Source organism: Phyllobates terribilis, unplaced genomic scaffold, assembly GCF_046119375.1.
Source record: "Phyllobates terribilis strain yellow unplaced genomic scaffold, ASM4611937v1 Scaffold_1__5_contigs__length_1240528914, whole genome shotgun sequence".
Taxonomy (NCBI): Eukaryota; Metazoa; Chordata; class Amphibia; order Anura; family Dendrobatidae; genus Phyllobates; species Phyllobates terribilis.
The window spans coordinates 667,081,129-667,099,885 of NW_027362761.1; the positions used below are offsets into that span (position 1 = coordinate 667,081,129).

The following is an 18,757-nucleotide window of genomic DNA, read 5'->3' on the forward strand; positions in this document are numbered from 1 at the left end:
GCGAGGCTTGGGTAATACGCAGTATTGCACATGCGCGATTTGCGTTTCAACAGAGTAGCGGTGAAGAGAGACTAAACATGTATGTATGATGCATATATTCCGTGTATAAACAGGAAAAAGGAATAAAAAGAATGAAGAGAAAGAAGGGGGAGAAAGAAAAAGAATAGAGAAAGGAAAACAGTGTCCAGAGAGAATCACAGGCAGGTAGATAACAAATACCTCATGAGTCCCTATGGTGCCTGTAATAGCGAAAAAAAGGGAAAATGAATAATACATTTTTTTATACATTTATCTATACAAGAGTCACTTCGGCTAAAGTACAGTAAATTAGGAATATCAATATAGAACATTATATACAGTCCATATCAAATTGTATTATATATTATCACAAAAGGTACACCCTCTCAGAAACTGAAGATGAAAATGGTCCTAATATAGAATATCATATTCACGATTAAGGCTATTAGGCGCCAATGTGTTAAGGCGAAAAATCCAAAAGGCTTCCCTTTCTTTTAATTTTAATATTCTATTTCCACCCCGTCTAGGATGTGGTATTGTCTCTATTATCTGAAAACGAAGTTGAGAGACATTATGTCCAGCTGACACAAAATGAGCTGGAATGGGAAGGACCGTTCTTTTACATCTTATGGTAGATTTATGTTGAGAAATGATGGAGTGCCTAAGAAATATTGGTCATATACGCCCTCATTGCTTACTAGTTACATTAGATGTTAATAATCTTTATACCAGTATCAACCATCAGAAGGGCATATCAGCTGTTCGCTCATTCCTGGATAAAAACAATTTCTCTGAGTCTCAAATGAATTTTTGCCTGACACTACTCACTTTTGTGCTATCTAAGAATTTCTTTTTGTTTGAAGACAAGTTCTATATTCAGAACACCGGGACAGCGATGAGCTCAAATGTAGCCCCCCCTTACGCTAATATTTTTATGGCCCAATTCGAGTATTCTTATATTTACAATAATGCACTTTTCCAGAGATACCAATTATTTTGGAAAATATATATAGATGATGTCTTTTTGATTTGGAGTGGTGATTCAGAGTCATTGTTGAATTTTGTGGAAGACATCAATAATAGTACTCCTGAAATAAAATTCACCACCCACTATGATGAACATCATATCAATTTCTTGGACACTGATGTCATACTCAGTACCCATGGGTCCATATCTACTGACCTATATGTCAAGCCAACAGATCAAAATAGTTTACTTCTATTTTCTAGTAGTCATCCTCGTCATATTAAGGAGGCACTACCATTTTCACAGCTATGTAGAGTGGATCGCATAGTTAGTATACGTAAATCCAGGATGGAAGAAATGAGGTCGAAATTTAGACATAGGGGATATCCAGACCGTTTACTATCATACCCACGATCTTCATGTCAGACACGACATCTGCAGGGTCCAAGGGTAGCCCTTACTAATACATATCACCCATTCATACATCTATTTCATCAAATTATTCGGAATCATTGGTCACTACTTGGTAGATCCTATCCAGATATTCCAGAATTTATATCACCTCCCCTTATTTGTCACAAAAGGGCCCAGAATCTCAGGAATCAATTGGTTAGAGCAGACATCGGCTCAAAGGCTCGAGTAGATTCTCAAACTTTTTTGGCAACCCCCAGGAAGGGCACTTTCCCCTGTTTACACTGTCCGCAGATCTCCAACATCATTAACGGTGACCACTTTACCCACTCCAGGATGGGTGAGAAATTTCCAATTCATGGATTTTATATATGTGACTCCTCGTTTGCAGTCTATATGATTAAGTGTCCCTGCGGTCTCGGATATGTTGGTGAGACTACCCAACATATCCGAGACCGCATTTCTCAACATAAATCCACCATAAGATGTAAAAGAACGGTCCTTCCCATTCCAGCTCATTTTGTGTCAGCTGGACATAATGTCTCTCAACTTCGTTTTCAGATAATAGAGACAATACCACATCCTAGACGGGGTGGAAATAGAATATTAAAATTAAAAGAAAGGGAAGCCTTTTGGATTTTTCGCCTTAACAGCCTAATAGCCTTAATCGTGAATATGATATTCTATATTAGGACCATTTTCATCTTCAGTTTCTGAGAGGGTGTACCTTTTGTGATAATATATAATAAAATTTTATATGGACTGTATATAATGTTCTATATTGATATTCCTAATTTACTGTACTTTAGCCGAAGTGACTCTTGTATAGATAAATGTATAAAAAAATGTATTATTCATTTTCCCTTTTTTTCGCTATTACAGGCACCATAGGGACTCATGAGGTATTTGTTATCTACCTGCCTGTGATTCTCTCTGGACACTGTTTTCCTTTCTCTATTCTTTTTCTTTCTCCCCCTTCTTTCTCTTCATTCTTTTTATTCCTTTTTCCTGTTTATACACGGAATATATGCATCATACATACATGTTTAGTCTCTCTTCACTGCTACTCTGTTGAAACGCAAATCGCGCATGTGCAATACTGCGTATTACCCAAGCCTCGCTTTCAAATGCAAGACCCGTCACTTCCTCCATATGGAACGCACATGGAACGCACTCATAGAGAACGCGGTTAATTGGTATTTCCGCCCCACCTCCTCGCACGTGTACTTAACAGAGATGAGGATATTGTCTCCCCACAAGCAGGCATGCACTGCATGCAGTAACAATACCACATGGTTTTTTGAGCACCGAGTACCAGCCAAGGTAATTATCTATATGCTATTATTCTGTCTCTTTTTGATGAGATCTCTGATGTCTCTTTGGCCACCGTATAGGCTTATATTCATAAACTTTGTCACTTACTTGGGATTTCTATGTAGGTAGATTCTTTACCCATGTTCTCAGGTTTCCTGATTATAATGATCTCTTATATGTCACATTTTTACTTTTTTGTCTTTTAGTTTCTACAATGTCATTCCATCAGCTTCATATTGGCTAATACATTGTTCATGAATGTCTTAATGAGTTTGTTTTTTGTGCACTTGTTCATATACTTACCTTTGTATATATTCATGACCCTACATCTGAATGTTCTTTATCTCTAGATAACCTTGATAAAGGCATTAGCCGAAACGTTGGATATTATTGTCTCTCTGGGTCACTCTAAATAAAAATTTCTTTTTTTGGCATCACACTAATTTTCTCTTTATTGTGCAGAAGGTATATATATTTCATATACCATTCTTTCCTTCTAAGCACAACCTATAGTCCGTGCAAATCCTTTTTGACTTTATATTGTATTTCATGATAGTGGTAAAATTTATTTGATATCACTTGCATTTATTTGTAAAATAAACAGAAATTTAGCAAAAAATTTTAAAATTTTGCAACTTTCAAACTTTGAATTTTTAAGCCCTGAAATCAGAGAGATATGTGGCACAAAATAGTTAATAAATAACATTTCCCACATGTCTACTTTACATCAGCACAATTTTGTAACCACAATTTTTTTTTGTTAGGGAGCTATAAGGGTTAAAAGTTGACCAGCGATTTCTCATTTTTCCAACAAAATTTACAAAACCATTTTTTTTTAGGGACCTCATCACATTTGTGTAACATACCTGGTGGCGGGCTTGCATGGTGCACCATCTCTCACCATGCAAGATGGCAAACTTGATCCTAAGTCCAGTCTGCTAGCCTGGTTTCTATTCATGCTGTCTGTTTGTCTCTGTTCTGACTGCTTAGGGCGGCGGCCCAGTCACTTCCTGTTTCTTGTAGCTGCTGTGGGCACACACCTAATGCGTCCTCAGCCTATTGCTGTCTGTCACTGGATATTTAAACCAGCTCCACCTGGAAACTGATGCCTGAGCAACTCTATCATTCAGTGTGCTCCTTGACTCTGAATGTGCCAGGTCCTGTTCTGTTCTTCTCTGATTCCGCCACTCTGGGGACTGTATTCCCAGACTGGCTCCTGTATCTCTTTCAGTAGCAGTTCCTGTCTGAACTGTATCCTAGCCTGTTCGTCCCGCCTTCTAGGGGCGGCATACCTAGATCTGTTATCTGTGTTTTCTTGCCTGTCTGTCCGCCTTCCTGGAGGCTGTATTTCCAGGCCAGTCTAAACACGCTCCTAGCCTGTTCGTTCCGCCTTTTCTGGGGGCCGCATACCCAGACTCGCTCCTGTATCTCGCAGCAGTGTCAGTTTCTGTCTGAATACTCAATTCCTGTCTGAACACTCTCCTAGCCTGTTACTTGTCTTTCTGTATGTCCGTACCTTCCCTTTTTCTGCAGAGTCTGAACCTGCACCTAACTCCTACTCGTTGTCGCTGTACTTCCGTTTGTGAATTTAGAGTCCACTCGCTACTTCATTGCAAGTATCTTGCGTGTATCTGGTTCTGCCTCTCCCTTCCAGTCTGTTCCGTGTGAACAGAGCCCTGTCCCCTCTGCTCTGCCTTTGCTCACCGCTCCGGCGGTTCTTGCCTGCTCTGCCTTGCTCACCGCTCCGGAGGTTCTTGCCTGCTCTGCCTTGCTCACCGATCCGGCGGTTCTTGCCTGCTCTGCCTTGCTCACCGCTCCGGCGGTTTCTGCACGCTCTGCCTTGCTCACCGCTCCGGCGGTTTCTCTCTGCTCTGCCTTGCTCACCGCTCCGGCGGTTCTTGTCTGCTCTGCCTTGCTCACCGCTCCGGCGGTTTCTGCCCGCTCTGCCCTGCTCACCGCTCCGGCGGTTTCTCTCTGCTCTGCCTTGCTCACCGCTCCGGCGGTTCCTGCCTGCTCTGCCTTGCTCACCGCTCCGGCGGTTCTCGCTCTGCTCTGCCTTGCTCACCGCTCCGGCAGTTCCTGCCTGCTCTGCCTTGCTCACCGCTCCGGCTGGTTCTCGCTCTGCTCTGCCTTAGCTCACCGCTCCAGGCGGTCTCGCTCTGCTCTACCTTTGCTCACCGCTTCAGGCGGTCTCGCTCTGCTCTGCCTTTGCTCACCGCTCCAGGCGGTCTCGCTCTGCTCTGCCTTTGCTCACCGCTCCAGGCGGTCTCGCTCTGCTCTGCCTTTGCTCACCGCTCCAGGCGGTCTCGCTCTGCTCTGCCTTTGCTCACCGCTCCAGGCGGTCTCGCTCTGCTCTGCCTTTGCTCGCCGCTCCAGGCGGTCTCACTCTGCTCTGCCTTTGCTCACTGCTCCAGGCGGCCTCGCTCTGCTCTGCCTTAGCTCACCGCTCCAAGCGGTCTCGCTCTGCCCTGCCTTTGCTCACCGCTACAGGCGGTCTCGCCCTGCTCTGCTCTTGCTCACCGCTTCGGCGGCCTCGCCCTGCTCTGCTCTTGTTCACCGCTCCGGCGGTCTCGCTCTGCTCTGCTTGTCTACCGCATCTGCGGTTCTGTTCCTGAATCTCAGTCTGTACTGGACCTTATCCAGTCTGTGCTCCAACCTGCTAGTGCCTCCCTGTCTGCACTCCAGCCGTGCTTGCCAGTACTCCCTGCCTGCATACCAGTCGTGCTTACCAGTGCCCGCCTGTCTGCATACTTGCCGTGCCTGCCTATAGTCAGTGTGCCAGCCTAACCTGCCTGTTCCTGTATTCTCCGGTGTGGGTCAACAGCCGTGTCCGGGGTCTGACCTGGAGTAGCACCTGGTCCCTCTGCTCGGTTCCTCCCTGGTGCACTGGCGTCGTTAGCCGTCGTGCGACCTTGGTCGGATCGGGTAGATACTTAGTTACGCCCCTCCAGGTACTCTCCGGTTCATGGTCCAGTGGGATCACTAAACATGCACACGCCAGCCAGTCCGGGCGTGTGCATAACAATTTGAAGTGACTTTGAGGTGCCTTTATGACAGAAAATACCCAAAAGTGACACCATTCTAAAAACTGCACCCCTCAAGCTGCTCAAAACCACATTCAAGAAGTTTATTAACCCTTCAGGTGCTTCACAGGAACTGAAGCAATAAGGAAGAAAAAAATTAACATTTAACTTTTTTTCACAAAATATTAAATTTCGACCAAATTTTTTTTATTTTCACAAGGGTAACAGATAAAAATGGACCCCAAAAGTTGCTGTGAAATTTCTCCTGTGCACGCCGATACCAAATATCTGGCGGAAAACTACTGTTTGGGAGCACGGCAGGGTTCGGAAGGGAAGGAGCGCCATTAGATTTTTTTAATTCAAAATTTGCTTGAATAATTAGCGGACGCCATGTCGTGTTTGGGGAGCCCCTAATGTGCCTAAACAGCAGAAATCTCCCACAAGTTACACTATTTTGGAAACTAGACCCCTCAATGAACTTATCAAGATGTGTGGTGAGCACTTTGAACCCCCAGGTGCTTCACAGAAGTTTATAAAATTGAGCCGTAAAAATAAAATTTTCACATTTTTCCACGAAAATGTTTTTCAGCCCCCAATTTTGCATTTTCATAAGGGTAACAGGAGAAATTGCACCATGCAGTTTGTTGAGCTTCTCAGAAGTTTATAATGTAGAGCCGTGAAAATAAAAATAAAAAATCACAAATTTTCTTGAAGAATTGGTTTTATTCATTTATTACGCCGTTCCTCGTGCAGAATAAAAGTGATTAGACAACTTTATTCTTCGGGTCGGTGCGATTACAGCAATGCCAGATTCATATTGGGTTTTTATGATTGACAGCTGTCACTCACTAAAAGACGCTTTTTTTGCAAAAACTAATGTTTGCATCTCTATATTTAGAGAGCTATAATTTTTCCATATTTCGGCCGACAGAGACATTTGACGGCTTGTTTTTTCCGGGACGAGTTGACGTTTTTATTAGTACCACTTTTGGGCAAATTACATTTTTTGATCGCTTTCAATTCTGATTTTTGGGAGGCAAAATGAACAAAGGACCACAATCCAGGATTTTTTTTGTTGTTGTTACTTGTGTGGTAAAATTGATAAGGCAGCTTTATTCTTTGGGTCAGTACGTTTACAGCGGTACCACATTTATGTCATTTTTTTAATGTTTTTGCGCTTTTACATAGTAAAACTTTTATAGAAAAAATAATTATTTTTGCATCGTTTTATTCTGAGAGCTGTAACTTTTTAATTTTTCGGATGATGGAGCTGTATGGCTGCTTCATTTTTTTGCGGGACAAGATAACGTTTTCAGCGGTACCATTTTTATTTACATTCATCTTTTTAATCGCGTTTTAATCCACTTTTTTCCAGCAGTATGATGAAAAGTCATAGCTTCTCATGTTTTTTTTTACGCTGTTCACTGAAAGGGTTAAATAGTGTGACACGTTTATAGATCGGGTCGTTCCGGACGCTGCGATACAAAATATGTGTACTTTTTTGTTTATTTTTTTTTTTTTCACCTATAAATCTATATTTATTAGTGTAATATTTTTATTTTTTTTTTTACTTTTTTACTTAGTCCCACTATGGGACTTTCACTTTTTTCACTTTTTTCATAGATATAATGTATTGCAATGCACTAGCATTGCAATACATTATACCTATATTGAAAGCTCCTGAGACAATGCTGTGCATTGGTTTCCGGAGCTTTCCGTAGCTTGGTGACCTGACGACCCCTGGTCACTATGGCAACGGATAGGCCCCCCCGATGACGTCACGGGAGCGCCGACCTGAAGGCAGAGGGCCTTCTGCCTGTCTCCTGAATGCTGAAATCGCGCTCGACCGCAGCATTCAGGGGGTTAACAGCCAGGGGCGGTGCTGACACCGCTCCTGGCTGTTTAGTGCCGCAGCTCAGCCACTGGCAGCGCTGAGCTCCGGCACTGATCGGGCAGCAGACGCTGAAATTTCAGCCTTTCCTGCTCCATCATGCTGTGATCGGTCAGTCAGATTGACTGACCAATCGCAGCGATCTGGGTGCAGGGACCGACGGTATGGGTCCCTGCACCCCTTCTCGTACCTCTCAGCTGTCTCAGACAGCTGACGGCACTGAACTGGCACATCGTGTTTACACGCTGTGCCAGTTCAAAGCTATGACGGACACTGCACGGCAAGGAGTGGTAATTTACACCCACTCATGCCGTGCAGTGTCCGTCATTGAGCGCTATGGGGTTAAATGAAAAATAACCTATTCATGCTTGGTATCTACGTACTCGTACTGACCTGGGGAATCATATTGCCAGGTCAGTTTTAGCATTTAGTGAACATGGTAAATAAAAAAAAAAAAAGAATTGTGCTATTGCACTTTTTTGCAATTTTACCGCACTTGGAATTTTTTTCCCCGTTTTGCAGTATTCTATGGTAAAATCAATGGTGTCTTTCAAAAATACAACTCGTCTCGCCAAAAAAAGCCCTCAAACGGCTATATTGACAGAAAAATAAAAAAGTTATGGCTCTTGGAAGAAATGGAGGAAAAAATGAAAGCGTGAAAACTGAAAATCACAACATGGTGAAGGAGTTAAACAATACTAAAGAAACTTGCATAACAAGAAAAACCATGAATGAAATTATACAAAACATCGCTATACTACCAATGTTTAACATTAATCACATGATGTCCACTCACCCCATCATGGACAAGAGCTTTCCAAGTATGTTCTAGCTTCTTTATCAACCTGGGAAACAAAGTTATAAAGGTTAGTGCCATCCGATATATGGGGGCTAATACTTAGAAAATAATATTCCTAAAATGTAAACTTATAATTTGATGTATTAAAATAGGGAAAAATAGACTGACAATGAAGCAGCCTTATGACTTTAACCCCTTCACCCCAAAACCTGTTTTCACCTTCCTGACCAGTCCAATTTTTTCAATTCTAACCACCGTCACGTAATGTGATAAAAACTCTGGAATGCTTAAACAGATCCCACGGATTCTGAGATCGTTTTTTCTTGACATTGTACTTCATGATAGTGGCAAAAATGTTTCAATATAATTTTTATTTGTGAAAAAAATTGGAAATTTGGCAATTTTCAAACTTTTAATCTTTATGCCCTTAAATCAGAGAGATACAGTGGGTACGTAAAGTATTCAGACCCCTTTACATTTTTCACTCTTTGTTTTATTGCAGCCATTTGGTAAATTCTAAAAAGTAAATTTTTTTTTCTCATTGAAGTACACTCTGCACCCCATCTTGACTGAAAAAAACAAATGTAGGAATTTTTGCTTATTAAAAAAGAAAAACTGAAATAGCACATGGTCATACGTATTCAGACCCTTTGCTCAGTATTGAGTAGAAGCACCCTTTTGAGTTGTACAGCCATGAGCCTTCTTGGGAATGATGCAACAAGTTTTTCACACCTGGATTTGGGGATCCTCTCCCATTATTCCTTGCAGATCCTCTCCAGTTCCGTCAGATTGGATGGTGAACATTGGTGGACAGCCATGTTCAGGTCTCTCCAGAGATGCTCAATTGGGTTTAGGTCATGGTCTAGGAAGACTTCTGGTGGTCCCAAACTTCTTCCATTTAAGGATTATGGAGGTCACTGTGCTCTTAGGAACCTTGAGTACTGCAGAAATTATTTTGTAACCTTGGCCAGATCTGTGCCTTGCCACAATTCTGTCTCTGAGCTCCTTGGGCAGTTACTTGGAGCTCATGATTCTCATTTGGTCTGACATGCACTGTGAGCTGTGAGGTCTTATATAGACAGGTGTGCCTTTCCAAATCAAGTCCTATCAGTTTCACAGCTGGACTCCAATGAAGGAGTAGAACCATCTCAAGGAGGATCACAGGGAAATGGACAGCATGTGACTTAAATATGAGTGTCTGAGCAAAGGGTCTGAATATTTATGACCATGTGATATTTCAGTTTTTATTTTTTAATAAATTTGCAAAAATTTCTACATTTCTGTTTTTTTCAGTCAAGATGGGGTGCAGAGTGTACTTTAAGGAGAAAAAAAATGAACTTTTTAGAATTTACCAAATGGCTGCAATGAAACTAAGAGTGAAAAATTTAAAGGGGTCTGAATACTTTCCGTACCCATTGTATGTTACGCAAAATAGTTAATAAATAACATTTCTCACTTGTTTACTTTACATCAACACAAATTTTTAAACAATTACCGTATTTTTCGGACTATAAGACGCACTGGACCATAAGACGCACCCCAAAGGAGGCAGGATCCCACAGAAAGCCGGCGGAAGTGGTGGAATGATGCGTACCCTGGATGCAAGACGCCGGTGCTCCAGTAGCGGGGAGTTGAGGCGGTGGAGCAGGGTCGCAGGACCCTTCATTCCCTCCCTAAGGAACCCGGCGGCTGCAGCAGAAGAGGTGAAATGCTGTGGGGCCTGTGCCTGGCTGGGGCCCTTAGGCTGGCCGGTTTCTGTGATGGGCCGGGGCCTGTGGCTGAGGCAGGGGTCTGTGGCTGATGCTGAGGCCGGGGCCTGTGGCTGATGACAAGGCCTGTACGGGGGGATGTGGCTGGGGCCTGCACCGGGCTGTGGCTGGGGCCGGGCTGTGAGCTGCATCGGGCGGTGAGGCTGAGAGGCGTGCGCTGCGATCTTCCTAGAGCTGTGATCTACTGGAAAATGGCGCATGCACTGGCTCGGGTGGCCATTTTCCTGTAGATCACAGCCTCAGGAAGATGGCCGCGCACACTGGAAAGCTGCCCAGGTCTCTCTGCTTCACTGCCCGACGCCGCTCACAGTCAGACACCGGCCCCAGGCCCAGTACCGGCCAGGCACAGGTCCCTGCCTCAGCAGCTCCGCCTCACCTCTTCGTCTGCAGGCGCCGCTACTACCACCGCATTCCTGAAGGAGGGAGGGCCCTGCGATCCTGCTTCACCACCACAGTAAGTAACGTTCAGTCAAAAAAATATGGTACTTTTTGTTGGGAAGTTATAAAGGTTAAAATCGACAAGCGATTTCTCATTTTTACAACAAAATTTACAAAGCCATTTTTTTAGCGACATTACAGTTAAAGTGACTTTGAGGGGTCTATATGACAGAAAATACCAAAAAGTGACATTCTAAAAACTGCACCCCTCAAGATGCTCAAAACCCCATTCAATAAGTTTATTGACCTTTTAGGTGCTACACAGGAATTAATAGAACGTGGAAAGAAAAAAAAATTAACATTTAACTTTCTTTCACAAAACTTTACACTTTAGAGTCCATTTTTTTATTTTCACAAGGGTAATAGGAGAAAATGCACTATACAATTTGTTGTGCAGTTTCTCCTAAGTATGCCGATACCCAATATGTGGAGGAAAACTTCTGTTTGGGCGCATAACAGGGCTCGGAAGGGAAGGAGCACTATTTGACTTTTTGATTGCAAAATTTGGTGGAATCATGAGCGGACACCATGTCGCGTTTGGAGAGCTCCTGATGTGTCTAAAAAGTGGAAACCCCAAACAAGTGAACCAATTTTAGAAACTAGACCCCTCAAAGAAATTATTTAGATGTGTGTTGAGCACCTTGAACCCCAAGGTTCTTTACAGAAGTTTATAATGTTGAGCTGTGAAAATTAAAAAAAAATATATTTTTCACACAAAAATGTTTTTAGCCTCAATTTTTTTATTTTCACAAGGGAAACAGGAGAAAATGCAACACAAAACTTTTTGTGCAATTTCTCATGAGTACACAGATACCCAATATGTGGAGTGAAACTATTGTTTGGGCACACGTTTGGGCTCAGAAAGGAAGGAATGACATTTTGAAATGCAGATTTTGTGGAACAGAGTGCTGTTTGCCTAAAATAGTTTGCGGACACTATATACAGAGCCCCTAAGTGCTGGAAGAGCAGAATTCCACTCAAAGGGACCCCATTATGGAAATTGTACCCCTTTGGGAATTTATCTACAGGTGTAGTGACGATTTTGACACCATGGGTAGTTTCCATAAACAAGCAGTAGTGGATGTTGGTGAGTGAAGATTGTAAACTGCCATTGTAGTGACCAGCCTGCTGTAGTGACCAGTGCATTGTACTGACCAGTACATTGTAGTGACTAGCTCATGCTTCTGGAGACATGCACCCATAAATTAGGTGGGCTCTCATCGTTACAGAAATGCCAAACTTGTGGATGCTAAATGTGGTTTAAACACACTAGAGCTCAGAACAGAAGGGTCATTTGGATTTGGGAGTGGAGAATTTGCTGAATTTCTTTTCGGGGGCAAGAAGCCATAGCACTTCTCCAGAGGCTTTGTACTACCAGTAACGTGAAAGCCCCCTATATTTCCATTGACAGATGACGGACCTGATTGGGGACTTGCTTTTTTTGTGGATTGAGTAGAAGCTTTTAATGAGAACATTTTACATAAAATTTTGCATCACATTTATCCGGAGCATTTACTTTGGGGTTTCCATCTAAATCTCCCAGTGACGTGACAGATTAAACCCCTGACTGATCTGTTAACTATAATGAGGCAGTAGAGTTACTCTGTACTCAGTCTGGCCTCTTTTCAGTGTTGTCCTTTTCAGAAGTGCACAAAATTGTGGTCGACTGCGCTTTCATGTACGCTAAAAAGACGGACACCGCCAAATTACAGGTCACACGGCATCCATAGTGCCTTCATCTGCCTCATTACAGGGAATTTTCCGCCGGGGGGTTCTTTCTAAATCACGCATTTCAGAGACTTACACAGAAACCCCGATGTAAGTGCTCAGCGCAGAATAAATGTGCGCCGAGCCTTACTGCAATCTTTGGGAGGTAGACTTAACAAATCAACATCAGGTGAAGAATTGGTTTTATTTTTTACACCGTTCCTCGTGTGGTATAAGTGATTAGACTACTTCATTCTTCGAGTCGGTGCGATTACAGCAATACCAGACTCATATAGTTTTTTATGTTTGGATGCTGTCACACACTAAAAGATGCTTATAATTGCAAAAACAAGTTTTTGCATCCCCATATTTAGACAATTACTTAGCTACAACCTGCTTAAACTTACGGCAGCAAATAACCTCAGTATTAACAATATATATCAGCCAAGAGGAATCTCTTAAAATATAGCATTTATTAAATCTCTAAAAATATTTTGTACCTCCAATGTCCAATATAAACTACTCATTAACCCCTATTGAAGTCAGAACACAACAACAAACCCCTCATATAGTAACTTGGGGAGGGCCAACAATGCTGATTCGGTCCTGATAGGTATACCTATGTAGCAGCCTTTGTTCAAATCAGGACACAACAAATGAAATTGGGACACAACAAATGACCTCTTATATAGCATGATGGAAGAAGCCAGCAGTATTAATCCAGTCCTGGTCCATATATAACTTAAACAAAGTGATATAAAACATTAAGAATATGTGTGGATCTCACCCATTCTTCTGCCTGCCTCCAGGGTTTTTTCCTCCAATTCAGTTACTTTGTTTTACTGAGAGTAAAAATCTACCCTGTCGTGCCCCTGATATTTTCTCCTGCCCTAACAAGGACAGTACCCAAGTGTATCTGATACCCCACAAAAAAGAAAAAAGTCCCTCCCGACGCGTTTCCTCCTCCTCATAGAGGATTCATCAGGGGAGTGTAACTTGTATTTTGTGGAGCACTACAAAAAAAGTGACTCTGTGCTATGTGACTTAAAAACATAATCTAGTGGACCTCACAGTGGTGGGCGTCCATCTTTGTGGTATAGAGTGCTGTTACCACCTTCAAAAATGCAAAGAGAAAGGGGGATCCTCCACACCTACCTCCTCTGTTTAAATATATTCTTTTACCCTCCATTTCTGGGCGTCACATGTCATTTCCAGGGTGGGGCTTAATTTACATTATCATTTATTTACCATAATTCACAACCTTTTTATTACAAAATCTTATACTTCACTTTTCTTGAATGGTACCATATATTTTCCGTAAGGATCACAGTCCTAATTTTGTTTATGCACTCTGAGATAGCGCTCGCGTCACAGTGACCTCATGTTTATCACCGAGTAGCTCCTATGTGACCATTTACATCCTATTGTATCCCACTTCTTAAGGTCATATTCCCCCCAAGTGTCAAACTATGGAGGTCACCGAGCATTTACTTATGTCATTTATGGCGTCTAGGGCATCCATTGTTTGCCTCGCTTCATGGCGTCTGGGACGCATGTTACCTCCGCCATTTCCAGATGCCTGGAACACAAGGCATTTCCGGGCACCCAGGGGGTGCGCTCATCACATCACTTCCAGGCATACGGACCACTAGTCCTTTCTGGGCATCTAGAGTGCGTGTCACTTACATCATTTAGGACTGTGATTTGTTTTTAATATTACGCAAATGTTCATTGTTTCTTTTGAACATGGGGTGTTTGGTTCGGACTACATATAATTTGCCATAGGGGCATTCAAGGCAGTATATAACTCCTTTTGTGGAGCAGGTGATAAAATCGGTAATTGGGAATTCATTTTGGTCCTTTTTGATCATTTTTTGCTTTTTAATAGGAATGTGTTTGCAGACCGAACATTTTTTATAAGGGACAAAACCTGTAATGTTCCTGGTGAACGTGGCAGATAGGGTGGTGTATCTAGAGGGGTTCTTTACTGAGGGGGCAATAATGTTGCCTGGGTTGCTAGCTTTCTAAAAGATAAATTTCGGTCACGCCGGTATCTTATCCCCTAAGACTTTGTCAACCTTTAAAGTATTCCAGTGTCTATTGACGATTTTTCGGAGGAGGTGTGTGTTTGAATTGAACTGGGTGATGATTGGGATATCAATCAGGGTTTCTGTGGTTCCGGGGTCCATCCCAGTTTCATTTTTATCAACCAAAAGTTAATTTATGAAACTATTTATAACTGGTTTCCTTGCAGCCTCAAGGATATCCGGTTGATAGCCTTTTTCTAAAAATTTGTGTGTCAGAGTTTTTGCTTCTTTTTCCTAGTCCTGGGTTTTGGAGCAATTCTGATGCAGTCTCATATATTGGCTGCGTAGTACGTTGAGTAGCCAATTGGGAAGATGGCAGCTGTCAATATGGATGTAACTATTGACATCTGTAGGTTTAGAAAATGTACGTGTGTACAGATGTCCTTGTTCAATATAGATATTGATGTCTAGAAAATTGATCTGTTGCCGACTGGTAGTACAGATGAAGTCAAGGTAGAAATAATTTTTGTTGATCTCAGTGATAAATTTGTCAAGTGACTCTTGGTCCCCGGACCAGATAAATATAATGTCATCTATGAAGCATTGCCATAGGACCAGGATCGCATGCAGCACGCCCTCGGGATACATGGCCGAGTCCTCCTATCTGCCCACGTAGAGCTGAGCGTAGCGGGACGCGAACCTGGTCCCCATGGCAGTCCCCCCACTGCTGGGTATAGTAGTGTCTCCCATGTTAGAAAAAAATGTGAGTCAGTATAAACTGCATGCATTCTTGGATGAATGAAATTTGTTCAGGAGGGGTCGTGCTAACTTTATGAAGGAAATGGGCGTCTGCTTCGAAGCCCTTGTTGTGCTGTCTGACCGTGTATAGTGAATAAATATCCAGAGTACCTAGGATATACAAGTGCTTCTCACTAAATTAGAATATCATCAAAAAGTTAATTTTTTTCAAAAGTGAAACTCATTTATATAGAGTCATTACAAACAGAGTGATCTATTTCAAGTGTTTATTTCTGTTAATGTTGATGATTATGGCTTACAGCCAAAGAAAATACAAAAGTAATTATCTCAGTAAATTAGAATACTTTATAACAACAGCTTGAAAAATGTTTTTAAAATCCGAAATGTTGGCCTACTGAAATGTATGTTCAGTAAATGCACTCAATACTTGGTCGGGGCTCGTTTTGCATCAATTACTGCATCAATGCGGAGTGGCATGGAGGCAATCAGCCTGTGGCACTGCTGAGGTGTTATGGAAGCACAGGTTGTTTTGATAGCAGCCTTCAGCTAGTCTGCATTGTTGGGTCTGGTGTCTCTCATCTATGGGGTTAAGGTCAGGCGAGTTTGCTGGCCAATCAAGCACAGTGATACTGTTGTTTTTAAACCAGGGAAGCATGAAGTGCTCTAAAATTTCCTGGTAGACGGCTGTGCTGACTTTGATAAAACACAGTGGACCTACACCAGAAGATGACATGGCTCCCCAAACCATCACTGATTGTGGAAACTTCACACTAGACCTCAAGCAGCTTGGATTGTGTGCCTCTCCACTCTTCGACCTTGATTTCCAAATGAAATGCAATATTTACTTTCATCTGAAAACAGCACATTTTACCACCGAGCATCAGTTCAGGTCTTTCTCCTTGGTCCAGGTAAGACGTTTCTGGCGTTGGCTATTGGTCATGAGTGGCTTGACACAAGGATTGCGACACTTGCAGCCCATGTCCTGGATACATCTGTGTGTAGTGGCTCTTGAAGCAATGACTCCAGGAGAAGTCCACTTCTTGTGAATCTCCCCCAAAATTTTGAAAGGCCTTTTCTTAATCCTTTCAAGGCTGCGGTTATCCCGGTTGCTTGCGCACCTTTTTCTACCACACTTTTTCCTTCCACTCAACTTTCCATTAATATGCTTGGATACAGCACTTTTTAAATGCTAAGGGAGCCTTTGCAGGTGTTTTTTGTTAATTATTCTAATTTACTGAGATAACGACTTTTGTGTTTTCATTGGCTGTAAGCCATAATCATCAACATTAACAGAAATCAACACTTGAAATAGATCACTCTGCTTGTAAGGACTCTATATAAAATATGAGTTTCACTTTTTGTATTGAAGAACTGAAATAAATTAATATTCTAATTTAGTGAGAAGCACTTGTAGTTATCCTGCCAGGTGATTTGGTTTAAAAGTTGTAGTATGTGTTTACTGTCTTAAAGATATGCTGGGAGTAGGGGCACTATATTGTGTAGGTGGTGGTCAACATATCTAGAAAGGTTTGAGAAAATCTTTAAATGAGAAGGTGTGTCCAAACTTTTGGTCTGTACGGTATATACAAAAAATGTGAAAAAAACCTGGCGCCAAAACAAGGTGGCCGTTAAGGCAGAAAAGTACAATCAATAAAAAGGCATAAATTTGAGTATCCATCAATGTATACAGTACAGACCAAAAGTTTGGACACACCTTCGCATTTAAAGATTTTTCTGTATTTTCATGACTATGGAAATTGTACATTCACACTGAAGGCATCAAAACTATGAATTAACACATGTGGAATTATATATTTTACATAAAAGTGTGAAACAACTGAAAATATGTCTTATATTCTAGGTTCTTCAAAGTACCCACCTTTTGCTTTGATGACTGCTTTGCACATTCTTGGCATTCTCTTGATGAGCTTCAAGAGGTAGTCACCGGAAATGGTTTTCACTTCACAGGTGTGCCCTGTCAGGTTTAATAAGTGCGATTTCTTGCCTTATAAATGGGGCTGGGACCATCAGTTGTGTTGTGCAGAAGTCTGGTGGATACACAGCTGATAGTCCTACTGAATAGACTGTTAGAATTTGTATTATGGCAAGAAAAAAGCAGCTAAGTAAAGAAAAACGAGTGGCCATCATTACTTTGAGAAATGAAGGTCAGTCAGTCCGAAAAACTGGGAAAACTATGAAAGTGTCCCCAAGTGAAGTTGCAAAAACCATCAAGCGCTACAAAGAAACTGGCTCACATGAGGACCGCCCCAGAAAAGGAAGACCAAGAGTCACCTCTGCTTCTGAGGATAAGTTTATCCGAGTCACCAGCCTCAGAAATCGCAGGTTAACAGCAGCTCAGATTAGAGACCAGGTCAATGCTACACAGAGCTCTAGCAGCAGACACATCTCTTCAACAACTGTTAAGAGGAGACTTTGTGCAGCAGGCCTTAATGGTAAAATAGCTGCTAGTAAACCACTGTTAAGAACAGGCAACAAGCAGAAGAGACTTGTTTGGGCTAAAGAACACAAGGAATGGACATTAGACCAGCGAAAATCTGTGCTTTGGTCTGATGAGTCCAAATTTGAGATCTTTGGTTCCAACCACCATGTCTTTGTGTGACGCAGAAAAGGTGAACGGATGGACTCTACATGCCTGGTTCCCACCGTCAAGCATGGAGGAGGAGGTGTGATGGTGTGGGGGTGCTTTGCTGGTGACACTGTTGGGGATTTATTCAAAATTGAAGGCATACTGAACCAGCATGGCTGCCACAGCATTTTGCAGCGGCATGCTATTCCATCCGGTTTGCGTTTAGTTGGACTATCATTTATTTTTCAACAGGACAATGACCCCAAACACACCTCCTGCTGTGTAAGGGCTATTTGACCAAGAAGGAGAGTGATGGGGTGCTACGCCAGATGACCTGGCCTCCACAGTCACCAGACCTGAACCCAATTGAGATGGTTTGGGGTGAGCTGGACCCCAGAGTGAAGGCAAAAGGGCAACAAGTGCTAAGCATCTCTGGGAACTCCTTCAAGATTGTTGGAAGACCATTTCCGGTGACTACCTCTTGAAGCTCATTAAGAGAATGCCAAGAGTGTGCAAAGAAGTCATCAAAGCAAAAGGTGGCTACTTTGAAGAACCTAGAATATAAGACATATTTTCAGTTGTTTCACACTTTTTTGTTAAGTATATCATTTCACATGTGTTAATTCATAGTTTTGATGCCTTCAGTGTGAATGTACAATTTTCATAGTCATGAAAATACAGAAAAATCTTTAAATGAGAAGGTGTGTCCAAACTTTTGGTCTGTACTGTATATGTCCACTCCTTGCTATACCTGACACAAGCTATGCACTGATGAAGTGGACAGGACGTCCACAAAACGCGTCTGATTTTAGCTTATAAATGAATGGACTCTTACCAAGCATTGGGTATTGCATCCCTTCTTTTGACCTGGAGGAGCGCGGAATCATTGGCACTTTCTTGCATCCACAACTTATGGTACTAAGGAGTCTTGTTGATTCTTTCCGATATTGGTCATAATCTAATATGAATATACCCCTTCCTTAATCGGCAGATCTAATCACAATATTCTAGTTGCATTTGAGTTGTCTTATAGCCTGTGGTAAGACG

At 42.2% G+C, this 18,757-nt stretch overlaps 1 protein-coding gene across 8 annotated transcripts in view; it reads right to left on the reverse strand.

The window, feature by feature from the left end:
• PIP5K1C (phosphatidylinositol-4-phosphate 5-kinase type 1 gamma) overlaps positions 1-18,757 on the reverse strand; it is a 633,992-nt gene that overhangs the window by 379,867 nt on the left and 235,368 nt on the right. For all 8 annotated transcript variants that reach the window (XM_073685093.1, XM_073685062.1, XM_073685071.1 and 5 more), the window contains exon 10: positions 8,421-8,469. In XM_073685093.1, the coding sequence (XP_073541194.1) occupies positions 8,421-8,469 (49 nt within the window). The remainder of the gene's footprint in view (positions 1-8,420; positions 8,470-18,757) is intronic.